The 16,867-nt window shown below is 39.0% G+C and overlaps 1 protein-coding gene across 2 annotated transcripts; it reads right to left on the bottom strand.

Annotated features, from left to right (window-relative positions):
* Position 1: 1 nt before the first annotated feature.
* Positions 2-15,627, bottom strand: golga3 (golgin A3). Of its 2 annotated transcripts, XM_086169448.1 has the most exons (24): positions 15,334-15,627; positions 14,529-14,786; positions 13,968-14,123; positions 13,258-13,370; positions 12,238-12,953; positions 11,966-12,074; positions 11,279-11,585; positions 9,404-9,606; positions 9,143-9,280; positions 8,752-8,913; positions 8,139-8,507; positions 7,683-7,760; positions 6,112-6,375; positions 5,938-6,032; positions 5,559-5,775; positions 5,059-5,202; positions 4,766-4,963; positions 4,069-4,185; positions 3,697-3,836; positions 3,459-3,591; positions 3,080-3,202; positions 2,588-2,752; positions 1,899-2,065; positions 2-1,796 (listed from the first exon to the last, which is right to left on the bottom strand). In XM_086169448.1, the coding sequence occupies exons 2-24, from the start codon at positions 14,656-14,658 to the stop codon at positions 1,607-1,609; spliced, it is 4,434 nt and encodes a 1,477-aa protein (XP_086025574.1). In that variant the 5' UTR covers positions 14,659-14,786; positions 15,334-15,627; the 3' UTR covers positions 2-1,606. The 2 variants fall into 2 exon arrangements, with proteins under 2 accessions (XP_086025574.1, XP_086025572.1); XM_086169446.1 differs by lacking the exon at positions 15,334-15,627 and having other exon boundaries at positions 13,845-14,123; positions 14,529-14,785.
* Positions 15,628-16,867: the final 1,240 nt, after the last annotated feature.

Below are 16,867 nucleotides of genomic sequence, written 5' to 3'. Positions count from 1 at the left end.
GCAAGATGAATAGTGCAATTTTATGATGAGTACAATAACATTTCCCAACACAAATGTTTAACATAGCAAACAGTCAGTTCTAACCTTTTAAGAAAAAAAAAAGCAGATACAGCAATGTTTATTAATTGAGCGCAGGTCCTCAGCAAATGTCACTACAGACTACCCGACGTTACAGCGAAATGTTCTTTGGAGTCCAAAAGATGTCTTCATGACACAGTGGATCAACATTCTCCGTTGAATTTATCCTCGGAACATTCGCCACGAAATATTTATACTCCCTTTGGAAATCCAAAAGCACTGTATGTTGTTTTTTTTTAAAAGAATGTAACAATGAGCACCTACCGGTGCGAAGTAAAGACGCGTCTCCACCTGCTATATCAGAATTGCAGGCATCTTCTGCTTGTATTTTAAGTTTTGACTTTATATCTTAGATTTTACCTTCTTTATACTATTGAACATGTAGGATGAATTTACAATCATACAAAAAAAAAGACTATATATTAAACTCTGGAAACAATTAACTTAATTCCGGTAACCATTTAACACCAATAGTTTTAACATTTGATTCAGGGGTAGAATACTACTTTTTTTTCTAAAATCTGTATCAAACATAACATAAAAATGACGATTGCAGCTGCTGTTAGCAGTAGTAACATTTTCGCTTCATTCTTACAATTTGCTCTCTCCCTCTCTTTTGACGTTTGTTCAAGTGTCAGTTTATACAGCAAACTAAAAGTATATGGATTTACAAACACATTTAGTACACACCCTCAGAAGAATTATGTTCATTCAAACCCAGTTAGTTCTTTACAGCATATTAAAGATTGCTTAAGGCTTTTTTCTTTTTTCTGCATACAACTTACTGCAGTCCATGCTAGTCAAAACATCTCCATACATAACTTTTTTAGAGTTTGAGAACCCAAGGTGATATGGTTACAATACAAGTGAGAAACTGCATTTCAACAAGACACAATGATAGTGTGCATGACTTTAAACGTCACTAAATGGAGTAATGATATTCTATCATCAACTGCTGACACATCAATGAGTAACTATGTTAGTTAAATCATAGATGAGCAACTCCACTCATACACAGGCACAGAGAAATGGAAGAACAGTTTGAAGCCAGTTTGTTGGCAGATTTAGGATTTATGTCCCTATCTGGCACCCCATTTTTTTCTTTTAAAATAATGCCAACCATTAAATTTAACAAGGAAAAGGATGCTGAAACACATTAAAGCCAGGGGAAAATTGCCAACATCTAGAGCGGAAAACTTGCCTTAAAAGAAGCAGGACATTGGTTGTATCTGTGATACCAGATGGAAAAAAGGGATATGCCCAATCAGAAATGGTGAATCTTTAACTAAATAAATAAAAGAGAAAATGGCATAATAAAAGAAAAATATAGACAACTGTTAAACAATAACAGAAGGAATAAAGCTATGGTGTATAAAGTATTACTCTGCAAAAGCACATTTGTGCCAATGGGAGAATGCCAAATGTTGGCAGCAATTGTTAAGAAAAGAGAAAGGGAATAGGGGGCTAAAAGTGCCTTTGTGGATAAAACTCCACTCTCCCTGTATTGGCCTGAGAAAAGTTATTTCTGTTATGATTGCTGCTCTTCTGCTTCATTGTTATTATCCACAACCACATGATTCAGTGGCGTTGGTGATTTGGAAATGTTTTGGAGCCCCAGTCGACCCAGTTCCTCCTCTGTGTTTGGCCATGAGCTCATTGACTCATGTACAGTTACTGTGTGTTCCTCCATCTGCTTCTGGAGGCTGTCCATCTCCTCCCTAACAAAAGTACACAAAACATAGAAATAGGTTAATATAGCTGCAAAGATTGAAAATCTCAATGCACAGATTTTTTTCATATAAACTCAGAGAGCATCTTACTTGAGCTGCCGTAGACAGTTATGCAGGTTGTTGAGGGGCTCCTTGTTGACAGATGTTGAAGGTTTAAGCAACTCATCTAGCAGGGAAGCAGGCACTGGGCAGTCTGGGATCTTCACTGGAGTCACCGGGTTGGATGGGCTCACTTCAGTTTTCAATTCCATTCGTTGCTGTTCGGACAAAAACATTACAAGTCATATATTTAATCTTGTATCTTCATATTTACAGCACTGCAGTGATCGTTCAAACTTAACAGCTCCTAATATGAATTTGGTCAAAATCAAAGAGGCGCATTGGGCGTTGGCTAACATATCACTGCTTATGTTCTATTTTCAGTCTGCAGAGGGACTACAGCTAAATATTTTGAAGCTTTATAGACAGCAGTGTGTGACTGAAAACCTTTACATGATGCTTTCATTGTGACCTATGCCACAAAGTTGACTGAATGGAGCATGAAAATACAATGAATTGTGTTTGAGAGGTTTCTTTCGAAGGGTATTTTGGACTTATAGAATCCTACCTGCAAAATGTTTCCCTCCAAAAACGGTCAAAAAAACAAAACATTTCAGGGCTTTCTCAACTAAGAAAGTTATAGCAATATTACTGGCAGTGGCCAATCAACTGTATGCTCTTCCAACCCGCTGATAAATTAGTCGTCAGTGCCCACAAGTTAAGAGCAATGGTTGATTTACCTTCCTCTGACGGCTCTGTTTGAGGTCTTGTTTAAGTTGTTGATTCTGCAGCAGGACTGTCTTCATGCTGTTTCTCAGCTCACCAACTTTAGCTTGTAGCATAAACTTATCCTTCCTTGTGCTACTCAGCTCCTCCTGCACAGACTCCAGCTCCACCTTGATGCTCTAAGGAAATTAAAATAGTATGGATGACGTTACAGATCCTGACAAATATTGCTGAATTGCCCACGTGACCTATTACATAGAGTAACCTGTTAATGTATTTTGAAACAGTTTTGGCCTTTCAAAAGCATTCCAATAAAAGTAAAAGTTGTTGCATAATCAGACCCTCGAATGATATCACCACCAAACACAGTTATGGAAACAAAGGCTTTGTTGTGACTGTCTAAAAATTTTACAGTGATTCATTTCCACCTGCTTAATAAGTCAGTGCTGATTTTAAGATAATTCTTTCTTCAGTTTTTTAACTGAAAATGAGATATGACAACTTACCTGCAGAGCTGTCTGTATATTGTTCAGCTCTGTGTGGTGACACTGCTCTACCATGTCCAGTTGCTGCCTCTGAGCCTCGATCTCCCTCTGTCGTTGGTCCACTTCCCACTTCAGGTCCTCAACCTGAGAAGCAATCACTGTTAAACAACTGCAAGTGATGGACCAATGTGAAACCATTTTCAAGCAAGAAATTATAATCATCCACAATTATTTGGGGGGTATTTTATGTGGTTGGAAACTCTGAAAAATTAATATTTATACAAATTGAACTTTTAACTGAAACCCTAGACAATAGTTAAGTTTTATTCTGATAGATTTTTAAACAGAAAAGGCACCATTTTCAAGAGTATTTCATTTCAAATAAGCTTGAAGTCTTTACCTCTTGGTTGGTGAGGGGCTGCTTTGACAGTTCCTCGTCGAGTTGTTTCTGGAGAATCTGTAGCTGGGAATGTGCTTCAGCCAGCTCCCCTTGGAATCTGGAAACCTCCTGAGCATGCTGCTCATCCTGGACTCTGCAGACATATGGTCAGTTCCACAGAACACAAACAGTTTAGGAACACCATAGTGAAAAAATGCATAATTTGCTGTTTATACTTTTAGCAGCCAAATGCTCATACTGCAGTTTGTGGGCTTCACTATGCAGGGCTTTGACAAGTTCCTCTTTGGCCTGCAGTTCTTTTTTGATTTCTGACAATTCCAGCATAGCTGCCCTATAATGCCGCCTGTTATGAGCAGCCTCAGACTTTGCTGCTGCCACCTAGAGGACAGTGAATAAACAAAGAAAAAGTATATCAACTTTGGACACTAGCTTATACGCAAAAGTCTATATAAAAAGGGGGCTATTCACCTTGCAGGTATTTTGTTGATGTTTCCCCAAATATACAGGCACTCAGATTTAATATATTCAATTAAATATCATAGAGTGCTGTGCAGTTGTCAATAAAAACTACAAGTGATATCAATTCCACTTTTATATTAAGAGTTCCTACCTGTTCTTTAAGATCTTTGACTTTGGTCTTTTCCTTTTCCAAGGCAAGCTGTAAAGTTTGCACCACTTGTCTCATTTGCTGGTCCTCCTCCTCTTTGCGCTTTAAAACAGCTTGAACCTGAAGGAAAACATTCATGAGATGACAAGTAAAAATACAAGGCTCAAGATTCTGCACAGTGTCCAGCTTCACTGTGGAAAGGCGCTGACGACACTGGAATGAGAACAACAGGGAAGCACTCTGTTTCTCGGAAAACATGGCCATTAAAAATAGCATTTTTTAAAAATGACTATGACTGAGTATCCTGGCCTCATCACTTTGCACAATATTTGTGCTTTTACTTATTATTTGATGTTTGTCCCTTTTAACACCAACTAAAGGCTGGTTGACCATAGATCAAAAAGAATGTCATCTTACTAGCAGTACTGTCTTAATGGATGTGTGCTCGATACAATCCATGAGAGACATCATTACTGGAAATTTCTGCACAAAAATAACTTCCTACTAATTGTGGTATAAATATAATAATAAAGATCAGGATACACACATACAGCATAAATAAGCTTCACCTTCATTTAGCCTGCAACCAGAGTAAACGGTGTATAGACAAAGAGGAACTTGGCAGATCTTTTTAAGCTTTAAATCACAGAAAAAAATACCCTGAAAGTCAAACATAGCGAGAAATACTGTAGATCTCCACCTGCAAGTTAAGCTGGACAAGGTCTGCCTCTCTCTTAGCTAGAGCAGATTCCAACATATTGGCATGTTCCCGCAGAGTATTGTGGGACTGTGCTCGTCCAGCCAATTTCCCTTTTTCATGTTCCAACTCAAGAGCTAGCTTCTTGTTTGCATCTTCTAATTTTCGTATGCGTTTCTTGAAACACCTTGACTCTTGAAGCTGCGGAAGAGCATGAATATATAATCAATGTAGTGGCTATAATGTATAAATACTGGAAAACAGTAAGGTGCTGTCAAGAAATGATCACTGCTTACCTCATCCTCCAGCTCAAGGACCTTCTCCTGGTATTCTTCTAGCTCTGTAGAAGTTAGGTTGATCACTTCCTGCAGCTCCTTCTCTAACATGGTCTTACTGTTGGTCACAGCTAGTAACTCAGCTTGCAGAGTTTCAATCCTCTCCTAGATGACAACAAAATTCACAAAATGTTTCACTATAATTTGAATGAACAATTGTATTGAAATGAAATAAGATCACAACTTAAAAATAAACCCAACAAATACTTTCATGTTAAGTACAGTACTTGTAGTCATAAAGAATATGCAGAACTGCATCAGGAAATTACAAAGTACAGCAACCAAATTTTATGTTTACAGTGAAAGTAATTATTAGTATTATTAAACTATGTTTTCTGGTGTTTTACTTAAAATGTTGAAAAATTTACATGGTCCAATGTTTTAACTCACTATACTTGCTTACGCACTCACACATGCATTGCCATTTTTAGATAAACTTTTGGGTTGTCAATAAAACTTACCTGTAGGATCTGGGTGTTTCCACCATCTGACACATGGGCCTTGAGTTTGACCAGCTCAGCCTCTGCTGTTTCCTTGTCAGCCAGGGCCTCCTGAAGCCTCCGACTCAGGATGCCCACAGCGTTCTCGTAGGCTTTATGTTTAGCCTTCATCTCCTTCTGTGCACTGGTCAAATCTGTCCCCAGACGCTTCATGCGAACCTTCTGCTCTGAGATAGCACTTTTTGGAACAAAGGCATATATTTTGATGTACATATGAACAAAAAGGGTTGCTGAGACTGCATCACAGAAATTGCCCCTAACTTCCCAGCTTAAGTAATAGACAAGATAGGTCAGTCTTTGATGCTAATATAAATCAAACTTCAAAATATCTATGACTCACTTTTTGGCCTCTGCTTCCATTTTCTCCACCTGTTTTCTCAGGATCTCATTCTCTTCTGTTGCAGCTACAAGCTGACTCTGATCGAACTGTAGGGACTGTAGTTGGAAAAGAATAAGTGTATCTGGAAACATTTCCCATACAGATAATGAGCAAAAATTTAAGAAACATAGTTACCTGGATTTGTGTTTCCAGGTGATTTCGTTCACTCTGAATGGTTTGCAGATGAGATTCCATGTTGCTCATCTGCTCCTGGATTCTCACCACCTCCTTCTGCAACCTGACTTGCTCCAGCTCTGCTTTCTCCTTTTCACCCTGAACACCTTGCAACTCCTGCTTAAGATCAGTAACCTCTTCCAGAAGACGCTTTTTAGTGGACTTGAGCTCAATGATTAGCTGGTCTTTAGAGCTGGCATCCCGACGGTAAGCCTCCACCATTAGCTGTGAAGCAGATGCCATGTTGTCATCCATCCAGTTTGTGTAAAACCACAATAAGATGTGTTAAACAAGCAAACAAGCAAAAACATGTAAGAATGAAGGGTAAATAGAGCAACTATAGGAGAAATTATATATCCCAGAAGTAAACTATTAAAAAAATAATATTGTTGTCAGTGACAAATTGCCAAATAAGAAAAGAAGCAATTGTAAAAGGGTATGAGTTAATGAAATAAAATACCTAAAATTGCTCAAAATTAGCCACAAAACCAAAGGTTTGAAATGACCTTTTTTTTTTTCACCAATTATTGAAAAAAGGCAAAAGTCAAACTATCCAGCCATTCATCTTCTTCCACTTATCCTGCACTGAGGGGGACAGGGGATACTGGAGCCTATCCCAGCCGTCATCGGGCGAGGGGCAGGGTAAACCCTGGACTGGTCACCAGTCAATTGCAGGGCCACATATACAGACAACAAACCATTCATTCATTCGGGGCAATTTTCCCAATTTTTTCCAATTAACCTGCATGTTTTTGAATTTCAAATTTTGGATTAGACTATTCATGACATTTGTGTGGTTGAACCACTTCCAAAGATAGTGGGAATCACTGTGGCTCCCCCCTCCCCTCAGTGGATATCTGAAAATTGACAAGCCTTTATAACCATAATAAAAGCAAAGGGGGGGGATCAGGTGGCTCTGGATGAAACCCAATGAATGTTAATGCATCAGAGTATACTTAAAAATCCTGAATCCTCTGAAAAAATTAAATACAAAGCCAATTTCTATCCCTTTGTAATGAATCTCCACCCTCTTTATAGGATTCTGTGAGCAGCATTCACCATTGCCACCAAATCCAGTATGGCGTGTTGACTACTGCTTTCGGCATTCTTCAGATGAAAAGCCATCTGGCTCTATATTACATCCTCCCACTGCATCAGCAGCGTTAGTCGGCTGGGTGGTTCTGACAAGTGTTTTTTGTGCACACAATTTCAAGACAGTGACTTCTAAATACCATCTATCAGCATTCTGACCACGATCTCCACCGGCTCTTAGGTTATAAGTATAAATATAAATATGACCACAATCACCACCAGCTCTTAGGTTAGAAGTATGAATACAAACACAATATTAAACAAAAATACATTTATATCATTAGCAACATGAAAAAAAAATTCATTCACAAAAAATGAGTTCGAGGTAAGGTTATTCAAATTTAAATGTACCACTGTCCTAAGTGCCATTTAGTGGTGGCTCTTTCAAAGATTTACACAGTTCACTAGCAAACTAGTTTTTGCTCAAAAAGACGTCTCACCTTTTGTTGTTGGAACTGCTCCTTCAATTTCTGAGCTTGTTTCTTCAGTGAACTGTTTTCTTGTTGTAGATTTTCAATCTGTAAAAAAGTGAAAGACCCTCTGTATTCACCACCATCTGAGTTTTCCCCAATAATGTAGAGAGAGGTCACCCTGACACTAATATATCAATATCCCAAGAGGTGGTATGTTTTGTCCACTAATAATGCTATATGGGACAAACAAAAAACAACAGTCACAACATAACTTGCTGACTTTTGGTATGAAGAATAAATCAGCACCTCACAGAAATATCTAAAACATTTGAAAATTAAAGGGATGATTCATCTGATAGTATTTGATATTATGCTCATATTAATTCTAACATTAAAAAAAATTCAACAGTGGTTTATATCTTTTTTTATCTCAATTATTTCAATAATACAACCCCACCCATGACAGTGTCATTTCTCTCATACCTGATTGGTTTTGACCTGTATTTCCTGTCTTAGTTGGTCTAAGACATCAGAGGCCACCAAAACATCCTCACCAAGTTGTTCAGCAGTATCGTCGAGTTGGCTTTTCTCTGCCTTTGCAGCCTGTAAAGCTACCTCTAAAACAATCTTCTCATTCTGAAGGTACTGTATGTTGTCATCCTTTGCATTACTGCTTGACTGCAGCTCAGCCAACTGGGCCTCAAGCTCAAGGTAGCGAGCCTCTAGCTGGTTGATGGACTGTTCTTTGGTATGCAGGTTCTCCTGAGTGGTGGTCAACTGGCGCATCAGCTCCAGATGTTCTGTCTGGAGTGATTGCAGCTGCATGTCCTTCTGGGACAGGGTCAATTTCACCTAAAAAGACAAAAATCAAAAAAATTTATTAGAAATTGCCTTCTCAGGTCAGAAAATTATATTACTTTCCTAAATTAGCTATCATGAAAAGGTATTTGGTTCTTGAAATGGAAAACTTTTACTGTTGCAAATTTTTTAACAGTTAGATGCAGAAAGGTGAGTTGGGATACATGGAATGGATCGATGCGTTAAATGAGAATAACCGATAGAACAATGTAGAGAATGCCATGTTAGCGACGACAACCTGTCCTAGTTCCATTTCCAAATTACTGGCTGTGTTTGCCAGTTTTAGCAATCGTTCCCGTTCTTCTTCAAATTCTTCTAGTTTGTGCTGCAGGTCATCTTCCACCATAGTCTTGGCATCTTGAATTTGCTTGTAAGCAGCTTCCTGGGTCAACATGTCTGCCTACAACACACACAGTAAAAGGTCAAAAAATATATGCGCTTTTTTCCCCAAATGAAGCGAAAAAGAATTTGAAATACATGCAAAGCAAGCAATTATACAATATATGACAACTTAAGAAAGGTTCCGTTATTTATTATTCAAGATCCCAAATAGCATCTTACGTTGCAAACAGAATTGTTCAACAAAAACTGACAATGAAAAATTTAGTAATGGACGTGAAAAAATATACCTCTATGCTCTGTAGCTGTACAGCAATACGTTCTTTTTCCTTGATGGACCGGTGTTGCGTCTCAGTAAGTTGGTTGGACAGTGTCACATTTTCCAACTTCAGATGTTCCAGGACACCAATCTGAGTCATTTTGCCAGCCTGAGGAACAAAAAAAATAATATAATACAATATAGATAAATAATAAGTGCTCAATAAAACAATTATCTCCAGTCGAATAAATTTGTCAAGGACAGAAACACCCTTTATCAGCATCAAACATACCTGCATATTAGCCATTTCACTTTGCAATCGTACTCTTGCCTCCTGGGCTAGGGCTAATTGCTGCTGGTACCACTGTCGGACCTGCTGGAGTGAGTCAATTTCCGCCTGGGAAGTTTTCACTCGACTCTGCAAGGTACTGCGCTCAAGCTGCACCTGCTGAAGCTGGCTATGAAGACCAGCCATCTGCTGACGCAACTCCTGGACTGCAACATGTAAGAATAAAAAAATTAAGTCCCAAGTGTGAATATACTTGTTGCATCAGTGTTGGTTCATAAATGTAAAACGCATTCATTGATACAAAATATCTGCATCTCCATCAAATCTCCCACCAATGTCCCACCAGGACTTTGCAGGAATAGACTTTTATGCTCAACCTGTATTTCAGGACTCAGCATAGAAAGGGTTGAGTTCCCTTTGAATCATGCCACCATTCTCATTAATACTGAAAGAGGGTAAATCAATTGAGCTGGTGGAACAGGATGCAGTATTATAGGTTTGTGTTACTTTGGTATGCAGTCGCATTTTGAATGTCACAATTAGTTAAAGAAAACTGAATCAATATTGCAACTTGGCAAGACTTTAAAGAATGGCCTGTAAGAGATCAAGAAGTAGACATGGGAGAATGAAGAATAGCACTGTAACTGTAAATATGCTAGGAGTATGCAGAGACTTCAAAATGAACAAAAACAACCACAAGAAAATTGAGGTGTGGGATCTTATAGTTTTAACATCATTGTCTCTGTATTTGTAGCTATTACGCTTTCAAACTGGCTCAGCAGCACTGTTAAGATTAATTTATTATTAATATTCCATTTGTAACCGCAATTGGGCTAAAATGTGATAGAACAATAGACATACAATAGAAAAGATATGGGGTCAAAAACAGATATAATTGAGTCAGTAAGGTTTTTCAGACTTTGCATTCTATTTATGTATGTCTTAAATAGCATATCAGTGTTTTCAAATTGTCATTGTAGTGTGCGAAAACAGTATGCAATAATAACAGCAGCAATACACCAAAGAAAAAAGTAGCAAGCTAAAACTTTTTTTTTCCCAAATAGTTTGGGCTGCAACAATGTGTTTCATGATTTGTTAAGCTAGCTAATAATACATGTGTATACACACACACACACACACACACACACACACACACACACACACACACACACACACACACACACACACACACACACACACACACACACACACACACACACACACACACACACACACACACACACACACACACACACACACACACACACACACACACACACACACACACACACACACACACACACACACACACACACACACACACACACACACACACGTTTTGCTGCATATTTAATCTGCTTCTGTAGCTGGACCTTTCACGATTAGGATGCTTCTGTGAACACACGACAGAATTATGACAGCTTCATTTCTCTAGTATATCAATAAATGCAGGACAAACAGGTTTTTCAGTTTTGGATTAACTGACTTGAAAAGGTAATTGGTTCAGGCAAACATTATGCCGTCACTTTCTGACAGCATAATGCTGAAAATTAAGTAAATTGATCTTGGCAGGTAGGTTTCCACCCACAGTCCAAAAACATGCAGCAGGTAAATTGGAAAATTGCCCCATATGAGTGAGTGTGTGAATGTTGTCTGTCTGTATATGTTGCCCTGCGATTCACCAGTGACCAGTCCAGGGTGTACCCCGCCCATTTTTATCCCTTCATCTGTCTGCTGTGATGACTCTCCAAGACTTGAATTCAGGACCTCTAACTAGTCTTAAACTGAAAACAAATCAGTTTTTTGGGGATTGATGATTTCTGATGAAAAAATACAGAGATAAATAGTAAAATTTTCTAACCCTGGTTCATATCTTACCTGTATTGTCTCTTGAGATAACATTGTTTTGCATCTCCTCCACCTTTCCCATCAGCCGGTTGTACTGTTCCTCAGCAACTTTTAGGTCATTGCTCAGAATTGCCAGACTGGCATTTTTGCTCTCCATATTGCTTTGAAGATCAATCATGGCCTTCTCTAGCTTGCTGCAATTCTGCCGCAGCGTTCCAACCTCCGCAGTAAGGGCATTCTGCTTCCCTTGGGTCACCTGAGTTTCCACCTTCTTAGCCTCCAGCTGAGCAATTACTGTCGCAAGCTGAGCCTGGAGCTCAGTCTTCTCCTTGAGAGCCTGGTGGACAGTATAGAACAGTCAGCAACTAAACCCAAAAGTTTTTAAGCAAGATTTTTTATCGCAAGATAATCATTTCACCTCTTTTTTGGAAATCCATTTGAAATTCCATGTCAAAGTCTTACCAATAATGTAACAATTGGGCTTTGCTTGCGAATAATTTCTAGCGTGGCAAAAAAAATTATGATCTAAATAATAATAAATAATTGAAATATTGTACCATGATGAAATGTATGACTAACAATCATAATGATATTTTATCACATAAAAACAAACTTCAAGCAAAATGAAAAAAATGGGACAATGCATTGTGCTCAAACTGCCCAGAGATGATGGAGAGTTCATGCAGAAGTAATGGTGGTTATAGAAATGAATACAACCTGATTGGCCTCAGATGTTAACGATTCCAGCTGGCCCTCAAGTCTCATTTTCTCTTTAAGCACCTGAAGCATCTCATCATGGCCCATTACAGAACTCTCCAAAGAAACACTGCAAAAATATTGACATTATCAGGGCTAAACTGAAATTTGACTGACCTAAAAACTAACTAATACATTAATAAAAAACAATAATAATGAATCCAAAAATAAAAAATTATTCAACAGTTGTGGTAAAACAATCTTTTTTTTTTATTCCCAACATTAATGAATACCTGCTGGAAAAACTGTCTCTGCGGCTGCGAGATTCTGCTGCACTTTCTTGCTCCAATGCCATCAGGTGTTGTTCATCACTGGCTGCCTGCAGCACTTCCTTCAGGGAAGGGAACTGACCCATGGCCTCAGGCGCAATCTCCCTTCCCTCCACTGTATAAGGTCCCTGTTGTCTCTCCACAGCAGCAGCCAGCATACCATATGCTCCCCTGGTAGACACACTACTGTAGGATGAGCTATCGCTGTCATTGCCATCGTTGTCTACTCTCATTCCTGATTCGCTGCCATCAACTTCAGACACACTGTCGGCAACTTGGAGGGAAGCAACAGACTGTCCCTCTGCTTCGCAGGTGCTGCATTCGGACATCACACTGACCTCAGACAGGGTGGATACTGAACTAATTGTAGACTGCATGGAACCCATGCTATTGTCCGCTGTCGATACTGCACCTCCTCCCCCACCTCCACCGTCGTTCTCTGAAGATTTGTAGTCAGCTAAGGAGTGGATTTTACTTTGCCGGGAGGACCTGGACTTTTTCTCCTTAGCAGGTGGAATTCCCAAGCTTCCAAGTTTAGGACCACGAGGAACACTGGTCCTCAAAAAAGAATACTCCTTAGTCATGGCAACAGTACTGGCCCTGGGAAGCGCCTCTGGATGCAACATTAACTCTGGATCCAAAGTACTGAAGGGCCTGCTCTTTGAGCTTGTGCGGTGAGACTAGAAACAAATGTACACATATTAATTCATTTTTAGCCAGTACAGTTTATATTCAGATGCGCTCAATAGTCCGGAAATTACAGTAGTTATCCTTCTTTCACAATCACAAACAAATGATAAATATTCCTGGTCAAACTTGCAAATAATACATGACTCGCAGCAAGTGGCTTAATCATGAATGCTTTGAATCTATGTGATCAACTGATCACATATAGAAAAAAAATACTGTAGTAATCTGACCCAGATATCTTTATAAAGAAGAATGTTGAAAGTTGTTCTAACACTAACAGGTAGCTTTACTCACCCTCTCTTTATGTCGCTGCACTCTGTACTGTTTGAGCTGCTCCTCTAGGCGCCGGCGAGCCTCCAGGCGAATCTTCTCCTCATTCTCCATGTCTAATGATGGTTTTTCATTGGCTGAAGACATGAAAATAAAGCCAAAAGACACAAATTTTGTAATCACCATATCATGCACAGGTAAGCTTCAGCTTAAGTACTGATGGGCGTTCCATGTGACTTAATAGAACAGGCACAACTGAGAGTAAAAAAAAAAAAAAAGAAATTTACCTCAGAAAATAATGCTTGATTTAACATTGCACTACTTTGTGTAAAAAAAAAAAAATTACTTCTAAAACACACTTATAGGTCCATATGTTATTTTTCCAAATCAAGCACCAACACAATGTTGTAGTCAAGCAAAAATGTAATTGAATGTAAGCAATCAAAAACATTTAAGAAATTCTCATCCATTCAGAGAATTCACAAGACAAAGGGGTTAAGAATGGAGAGGTACTGCACATAGTCCAAGTAAGGAAAGCATCCCACAGCAAAACTGGGTTAAGGTGCAGGGGGTACAGAAGAGGCACTCAGGCAAGATAAGTTTATGCTTACACAATTGAGTCTCCTGCATAGGCATACTGAGTCTGAGTGACTGCAATGCATCACCCTTGTGAACCGTGACCTCGGCACTAGTGCCCTCAGACTCTACCATCATGTGTGGATTAGCGGCCACACCTGGGGACAGCTCTTGGGTCTGGGAGTTGAGAGGGGAGCTGGTGCTCTGAGGGGGGACTGTTGGCGGCAGGGACCCATTCAAATTGGTATCTCCCATAGCACCAATGCCCTCTGACACAATGTTTCCATTCGGCATAACATCGGAGCCGACAGGACCTACGATCGGAGGAGGGAGCCAAACAACCAAGAAATTCAAAATTAGTCAGGTATTGTGAGTTACACTACTGGGTAACTGGGCTTCTGTTGGCAAACTGGCTTAGCAACTTGTGAAAAAAAAAAGCTGTCAACATTCCAGTAGCGCATGGCTTCTTTCCTCGATTCAACTATTTTCTACTACACAAATATATAACACATTAAATACCAAATACTTTTTTGACATAAATACCTGACAAATTAGCTTTCTTCTTTAATATTACCAAACTGTATCTTTACAGCATTGATTAAAACCAAGTCCTTGCACTGTTTTAGTATTTCAATTGTGAATTCACCATGAACACTATAAACACTAATCCTCAAATGCACAACCTGACCATATCCTGTTGACAAAGCATCATCACTCACCATTATGAATACCCCTGTTAATATTTTGGGTGCTTTCAAGCTCTGCTTGCTTCGGTTTGCTTTCCACAGTGTGGGCTTCATCCTCTTGGGAGTTTAAAATGTCGTGTTTTTCACTGGTGTGCGCCTCCATTTAAGCAGCTCCTTAATAATTAATGTTCATGTCCTTTAAGAAACTGATCAGGAAGTACTACTGGTTCCTCACTGGAAAATAATTCTTACATCATCTTCTTGGTAAGCAGGTGAGCTCGGTGTGTCCAACTGTGCAGGACCACATCAGGACACAAAATACAACAATTAAGGAAGTTTTCAGTATCATTGGCTCTTCTGCAGCTACTCATTTGAAATTTGCAGTAAGAGGTACATATATTATGTAACATGTTGGGGAATTATTTGTGTGAGGTAATGTTACATCCTATAGGTTGCGGAATTCCACAAAGGATGGGAAAATTGCCATGATATATATGATTATATAAACGTGTTTTTTCTACATCTTCAACATCTAGTATGGCATGGGGTCGTATAGGACTGTAGTGTTGTGAATGCGCCTGCATGGTCGAAATCACGATTAACCCATTTTCCCCGCACTAGGAAGTAACATCATTCTCCGACTGCGGAGCTATGTTGTTGTTTTTTGGTACAGTGCTAGCGTAAGGTTTCACGCCCTTTAGCTGAAGTTGACATAAAGAAAAATGCAGACATACATAGACACGGGTGCAAACTGATAGGTTGTCTCCATTTGTAAAAGTAATTTAATTCAACAATAGTCTCCTGTAACAGTAGCGACCAAAAAGTGAAGAGCTGTTACCTTTGTATAAATGGCCCGTGATCCCGGCAAAGTGTTAGCTTAATGTCTATGAGGAGAGAGCTGTCAAGCTAAAATTGCTAACGCGCTAGCTGGAATAGCCGAAGCCCGTCCTGTGATAAAATCTAACATATTTAACTAAAAATTGCCACATGTCATTTTGTCACGTAGGTAATTCACAAACCCTGCGTGATAACTGCTAAATGACAATTTCGGTAAGCGCCTCAACAAGATATTGAAAGCTCACCTTTCAGCAAGCTTCGCCTTTTACTACGTGGCTATTTGCTTTCCGTCTCCTCAACTTTCCGGCTAGAAACATTGAGCGCAAACAATCCGCTGCCAACCACCCAAACTAGCAACTCGTTGCAATTACGGCTTTTAATAAAAAAACAAAACAAAGACGATGATTATTTTTCCGAGACCGTTTCATTTAAAATGAATTGGGATATAATAATTACAATATATGAATATTTGAGTGAAAAAGTAGATGTTGCTTCACATATCAGAGATGTTTTCCCTGTGTTCCCATTGCAGATGAGAGTAACTACACTAGGGGAGCCGGGAAATGATGTGAGGCTAAAAGTGCAAAGATGTTCAAATGAAATTGTAAGAACGGAATTTATCAAAGTTTAAATCAGTACATAGTATGTAACTTCCGATTAAATTCTGCACGAATCCCCGTCGCTGTGCTCCTAGTCGCTTTGGAATCTGGTTAAAGAATGACGTGTATTAATTTTCAAACCCACCAAAAAACAGTCCAGTATGCGGGACAAAAGTGAGATCCTAAATTAAACATGGACCCACACTGTAAGACCAAGCCTGAAACAGACAATTTCCAAACGTTTCGATGCCCAAAAGAGCAAGAGAGACCGTGAGTACGACTTCAAATGTGTTACTCCTACGTCATCTAGTGGCAGAATTGAGAATGACGCTGTTTGTAGACAAGGCATGAAGTGGACTGACAGAAATACTCTCACCAGGAAAACCGGGCCACTTCAAATAACAGACAATAACCCAAACTCATCGCAACATTTTTCATTGTTATCAATAATCGTTTCTCTGCTGCTCTACTATATTTACACTATCCCTCGGTGCGAAGTTTATACAACCATCAGCTCACAAGAAATCAAATTTAGATTAAATCACATTCTAAGTGGCGCAAGAGATAATGCTTCAATAGCTACCTGTCAAAAGGAATGTTGTTCAAGTTACCAAAGCCAGATATCTGTGTGATTACGTCGTGAAAGTTATTCTATTCCTTAAAATGTTTTAAAAGTAATGTGCATAATATCTTACTGTTCTTGGAGATATCGTTCTATATAAGCGTGATATATACGTCTTGAGGTATTTACTGGTTGTAAAAGGCAGATTTTACTTAACCGTAAAGGCTACAAAATAGGTTTCAGTTGAAATCCAGCAATGAAAGAAATGAATTTAATAAACAAAAACAAATTACTCGATACACAAGCCAGGAGCAAACACGACGATGTAAAATCAGAGTTGACTATATTCTTTTCTTTTTTTTTTTTTTAAGGAT

This window comes from Fistularia commersonii, chromosome 22 (genome assembly GCF_037954325.1).
Source record: "Fistularia commersonii isolate RoL2024-O1a breed Wild chromosome 22, RoL_Fcom_v1.0, whole genome shotgun sequence".
NCBI lineage: Eukaryota > Metazoa > Chordata > Actinopteri > Syngnathiformes > Fistulariidae > Fistularia > Fistularia commersonii.
Note: the sequence above shows the minus strand (reverse complement) of the source record. Positions and strands in the feature narration are given on the sequence as shown.

Excerpts from the sequence above, each read along its gene's own strand:
- golga3 (XM_086169446.1), bottom strand. The coding sequence starts at position 14,658 with ATGGAGGCGCACACCAGTGAAAAACACGACATTTTAAACTCCCAAGAG. Across the intron at positions 9,607-11,278 it reads TATCTCAAGAGACAATACAG|TCCAGGAGTTGCGTCAGCAG; the intron begins GTAAGATATGAA and ends TACATGTTGCAG. Across the intron at positions 7,761-8,138 it reads TACAGGTCAAAACCAATCAG|ATTGAAAATCTACAACAAGA; the intron begins GTATGAGAGAAA and ends ACTTTTTTACAG.